Source organism: Teleopsis dalmanni, chromosome 1, assembly GCF_002237135.1.
Source record: "Teleopsis dalmanni isolate 2A chromosome 1, ASM223713v2, whole genome shotgun sequence".
NCBI classification, from domain to species: domain Eukaryota; kingdom Metazoa; phylum Arthropoda; class Insecta; order Diptera; family Diopsidae; genus Teleopsis; species Teleopsis dalmanni.
In genome coordinates this window covers 30,182,590-30,188,727 of record NC_051846.1, presented here as the reverse complement: position 1 = coordinate 30,188,727, position 6,138 = coordinate 30,182,590, and the positions used below count along the sequence as shown (strand labels likewise).

The 6,138-nt window shown below is 26.7% G+C and overlaps 1 protein-coding gene across 1 annotated transcript; it reads left to right on the top strand.

Moving 5' to 3' along the window:
• The first annotated feature begins 300 nt into the window (after positions 1–300).
• LOC119673811 lies at positions 301–4,146 on the top strand. Its single transcript, XM_038084911.1, has 2 exons — positions 301–419; positions 3,540–4,146. Exons 1-2 carry the CDS (start codon positions 417–419, stop codon positions 3,930–3,932), a joined length of 396 nt encoding a protein of 131 aa, XP_037940839.1. The 5' UTR covers positions 301–416; the 3' UTR covers positions 3,933–4,146.
• Positions 4,147–6,138: the final 1,992 nt, after the last annotated feature.

The window sequence follows — 6,138 nt, the reverse complement described above, 5'->3', positions numbered from 1 at the left end:
CTGACCACTGACGACAATAACAAAGACTTCATTCAGCTTCATTGCTTCTGCAATATTGAGTTGGGCCTGAAGTTGCTTGTGCCGCAGCCAGCCTACGATTTTTTTCTCTTTCTTGAAACTTTAATAAAATTTGGATCTTTGCTTTTGTTTTTCCTTTTCTTTTCTTTTCGTTTATAAAATTTTTGTTGTTAGTGAATTTGTTTTATTTTGGCGGCCGCAGTTACTATTCGCTCATGGTCCACATATAAATAACAAAGTAGCTTTGCAGCTCATCATCATTTGTGCTTTAGACTTCTTGAGTGTGTTTGCTCGCTTTCGACCAGAAATTAAATAAACAAATTAAATCAATAAAAGAATTGTTTCAACTTTGGATTAATTAAGAAACGAAATAAATTAAAAAAAAAAAACAACCAAAAATGGTAGGTGGTCCTGTGTGTTTTCATTATCAAATAAATTAATAATTAATTAAGTGAAATTAAGTGTAAAAAGGATTACAAATTTTTGTTAATTTTATAACAAAATAATGTTTTATAGACAAGCGATAAAGTGAAAACTATTTATGTGATATAAAACAAAAATAAAAATATTATTTAAATATTTTAAAAATATTTAAATAATTAAAATAAAAAAAAACTATTAATTAACTATTTCGTATTGAAAATTTTTTTGAGTGCATTAAAAAAAATTTTTTTTTAACAATATATAATTTAATTGATATTAAATTTAAATAAAAATTAATTCATATAAATCTTAAAATAATATTAAATTAAAATAAATATAAATATATAAAAAAGTAATTGTGGCTTTCATTGTGTTTTTTCAAAGAATTGTTATATAAATTCCATATAAATTTAATATATTTATTTAAATTTAATATATATATAATATAAATATAATACATATAATATAAAATATAATAATATATTTTAAACTTATACCTAATCAGACACTTTCATATATAAAATTAAATAAATTATAAATATTATTTTGAATAAAATAAAAAATTATAATATTTTAATAGTGTTAAAAATTAATATTAATTAAAAATTAATGTAACAGTTATAACAATTTTTTAATTAATTATTAAAAAAATTATTTTTTAATAAAAAATTTTTTTATTTTTTAATAAAAAAATTATTTTTTAATAATTTTGATAAAAAATATTTAACTACAAAAAATTAAGAGCTACTATAATCAATGATGCCAACAAACTTTCATGATGTATTGTTTTGTTTTTCAATATTAATTAATAATTGATATTAAATAAACGCATAAATAATACACATCATCGTATTATTAGATGTTAACATTAATCACAATGAGTGAAAATGGTTTTATCTAGAGTAAAACAATACGACTACAGTATGTCCTTGTGCTATAACTAACCCTATCCGACGAATACAAACATTAGAAACAAGAGAATGTTAATAAGGCCTTTGTAAAGCCTTTGTAAATGCCACTATAACAATAACTATTTTCGTTGCGATACTTTCCATTGAAGTATAAATTAGATTACTAAGTCCGTGGGCTTACTATGATCCTTACTATATTCCTTAGCGATATTACGGTAGACATAAGTAGAAATGATCACCAAGTCAACAAGTAGTCGATAACATTAAAAATTTCTTATTTCTTTATCTCTATTATGTTTAAAATTATATAAAAAGTCAGCAGATTTATTTATTTTAAAAATAAGGCTATATAACATAATTTGTTATATAACATATAACAAATTTTCAAATTTCTTTTAATGAAAATACTATTTATATTTTAGTAAAAAGAAAAAATCAACGTTAAGATAAAGAAAATTAAGATAATCAAGAAGTATAGAGAGTCAAAGTCAAGATAATCAAATTCTCTCTGTTTAATAGCTTATCTTACCTGTTAAAATAATGCATATCTACATAGTATATCTACTAAATACTAATAGAGAGATAGGTCGAGCGATTAATCTATCTCTCTATTAGTATTTAGTATAAGCAAATTTTTAGAGCCAGATATTCTATTGATAGATAGTAAAATATATGATATGACCACGACATAAACTTGACTTATTACACTGCAGAAGCGACGTAGTCCAGTTTTATATATGTATCACTATAATTCAATGTGTGTCGGGAAACTGATAATATTTTAAAAAATTTGATTTTATATGCTTAAATCAGAACTGATATTTTGTATTTTTAGTATATAGTCCATTTCGGTCTTTAGTTGCTGTGATAAGATCCAAACAATTTTTTGTAGTCGTAGGCGTTAAAACAAAACGAGGTATTAGTCTTTGTCTTCAACAGAAAAATATGAAATATATACTATCCAGAAGAGACCGATTCTAGTCTTAAACTGAAATTACTTTTGAACTATAATCCAACAATTTTAACTACACATTTTACTTGAACTAAATGTTAACCTATAAGATAGCTTAAAAATCAGGCTGACTATTTATTAGAATATTAATATTAAATTGTAAAGATAAATATTTTTTGCTTTAGGAAAACTATTATTAGAGAGTTTTTACCTAATTTAATATTAAAATATTTTAACTATGGGTTTAGAACAATATTCTTCCCATGACCCTCTAAGAGAACAGAGAATTGTTAACCCTCGTTTTTCACTTTTTGATACCAAAAAAAAAGAGATACGGCATAGTTGCAAAAGTTCGGATATTATTAGTATAACACACTTTTCTCCATATAGACTGGTAAAAGAACTGATACACCAATATTTCTGCTGTCGAACAATACTGCATTGGTTTATGTGAAATCTACAATATTGATTTTAGTGCTTTCATGGCTGGTTCGTTGTGAGGAGGACCACCCATTTTTATCCATGTTAAGAGCTCTAATCAATTATTCACCAATATTTGTACTATCCATCAACATTGAAGTGCGTTCTGTGTAGTATACAATCGATATTGGAAATAAATTTTTTTGATGTTTACATTTTTAATATATAATGGTCCATTGACCTTAATATGGCTCGATCTGGATATTTATGGACATATTTAATATTTATCTGGATATTTAAGTAGACTTATGAATTATTGCGGTTATAAATATTTTGAGAACTCCAAATTATGTTAGTTATAATGAAGTTCTTCACAAGATTTACACCGTTGGGATTATTTATTATACGATGTAGTTCATATATATAATGAAATACTATAGCAAAAATATTAATAGTCAAATTGTGGATTGCTTTAAATGAATCCTGAATAAATAAATTAATAAAATAACCCTGAAATTAACAGCTTTTTTATGTTATTTGACAATCGTTAGGGATTATCCTAAGCATATTCGATTGGACCGCAACATTAGAGCAAAAATGCTAAATCCAGAGCAAATCTAGATTTGTCCATCAAAAACGATATAAATTATTACTGGTTATAAGTTATAATAAAATTATTTTTTACAAAGCTTTATTATGATAATAGTGACTATCACTATATAATAGGCTTTACAATAATTATCATATTCCAACATAAGGAAATATTTTCATAATTTTTTAATATTTTATATGAAACTCATATTCTTTTTCTTCAGAAACTTCTCTTGATAACATTCGCTATAATTGGCTTTGCTGCCGCTGCTCAATTACCTGACTCCGCAACACAAGGACCAAATCCACAAGATATTGCTACACCAGAACCTGAATATATTGATATTGATCTACCAGAGCCACCACGCCCTGCTGCACCCGCACCAGCTCCAGTACAACATAGCAGCTTTGTGTCCGTTCCACATCCAGTTCAACGTCCCGTTGTAGCCGCTTCCTCAGCCTCATTTGCACGTGCACCACAACAAATTTACTTGCCTCCTCAAGCTTCCTACCAAGCTCCAGTGCAAGTACCCGGACATAGTTACAGCAGAAACAGTGGTTACCAATATAGACGCCCCGTATATGTCAGACGTGTCTACTATCGTCGTCGTTACTAGATTAATTATATATTTGGCTAAAAATAGAAAATTATGTATATAGGTTGGAAAAGCATTTAAAGAACTCTTAAATTTACACACATACATACAAACACATACATAAATACAAATATTTTCCACACATGACCACAATATTCACACACCCATGCCTCAACTATCAAATGGCAAATCAGCTGAATTTTTTTAAATGGAGTCTGTAATTTAATTAAGCGAATTTAATTTTTATTAATATATATATTTTTTTAATTTTTTAAGTAATTATTGTTTATTTAGTCTGGAAGTTTTTTAATAACTGTAAAAGGCATTTTGAAATTTAAGCGCTGCAATAAGCGAAGTACAAAGAGACAAATGAGATATATTTTTTCGATTTACTACTTTTGATTTACTACACATTAAATTCCATAATACTTAACGAACGAAACTTATTCAATAAATTATTTATAAAAATATAAATTTTAACATTTTTTTATTAGATTTAATTGTTATAATGTTTAATAACCGATACAGTATATATGGATGGTAGTAATACCTTACTTTGCATGGAAAATAGTCGCCCTATATAAAAAGGGAACCATTCATCACAATTTAATATTCAAAGAATATCGCCAGTAAGATTAAAAACGATAGAAACTTTTTGTAGAGTATTATTTATTGAACCTGTACTTTTTTAAAAAGGTTATAATATGCCCAGTTAATATTGTTATATGGCACAGAATTCAAGCTCTAAAGAATTAAATTGGAGACGACGTACAAGATTCAAATTACACAATGAAAAAAAAAAAACTTTTAAAGAAGTCAAAGTGGAGACAATATTACTGTAGTATTTCGATTCCACGGGCATTGTCTATTAAAATTTCTTTCAACCAAATGCAACTAATAATAGATGATTCTAACATATGATATTTGAGTCTGCAAAAGACTCGGGTGTTCAACTACAGTTGGGGTGTAATTTTTTTTAATTAGGCTTTAAAATTATTTACAATGAAATTGTAATTTTTTAAAAAATAATGTGCCATGTTATCGATCCTTTTTTTTTAGCAAACCGTATTTTAAGTATCAATCACACAATCCGTTATAATAATTTGATTTCAGATCACAGGAGTCCTAGTCAAAATTATTTAGAAAGATTTTTAGATAATTGTTAAAAGTATTTACACAAAACACTAATCACATTTTATTTTTCTTCTTCTTATACTTCTTATTATACAGTATAACCGCAGTTAATATATAAAAAGGGGTTGCCAATGTAATTAAGAAACATTACATTTTTAATATACTTCTTGGAACCAGTTCTCATTGATTGCTCAGAGTTTAGGGAATAATCAGTAGTAAAGCACATCAATGGTCATCGAATAAAATCTCAAGATCGGCAAAACTGAAAATCTATTTATCATATGTCAAATCGGTTATGCTCTATGGTTGCGAAACTTGGCGAATCAATACCAATGAAATAAAAAATTTCAAACTTTCAATAACAAATTTCCACGGATCATTTGCGCAGTATTCTGGCGTAATACAATTAAGAATGAAGTCTTCTGTATAATGAGAATATGTTGGAGACAGATTGGGCATTCACTCTATAAAAACCCCATTGATATATCAAGAGCCACTTTAGAGTCCAGCGGGTAAACGAGGCCCTATGCTCCACTGGGAGATGCGGACACAGAAGAAACGAAAACCAAGTTGACAACTTAATATATGGAGAAGTTCGGTGTTAATAGAACTTGAGTCTGCAGGACTAAACTGGTCACAATTATCTCTCTATATTAACTCTAAATAGAATATGAAATCGTAATTGGATTGAAACATTTGGTTTTAAGTGAGGTGAATAAAGGGGGAAAAAAAGTTTAGTATTACCAGTCGTTGATAAAAAAATTGAAGCCCTCTAAGCTGTTGTTAAGGGTTTTTTTCGGCTATAAATTTTATCGATTAATTAAAGTTATTTTGTAAATGCAAAAGTCATCCAAAAGGATTGTGTTTACATTCTGTAGGATACTTGAATCTGAAGACCCAAAACACTCATTTGAACGAAATTAATAATTATGATTAAAATAATTTGTAAAAAAGTAATAAGTCTATACCAAAAAGGACTCGTTACTATTCTTACTTATAAGAACTTATTTTAGGATTTGTTTAAAGAAAATATATCAACAACTAATTTTATTAATTTAATATTAAATTATTTAATAATTTAATATTAAAATTT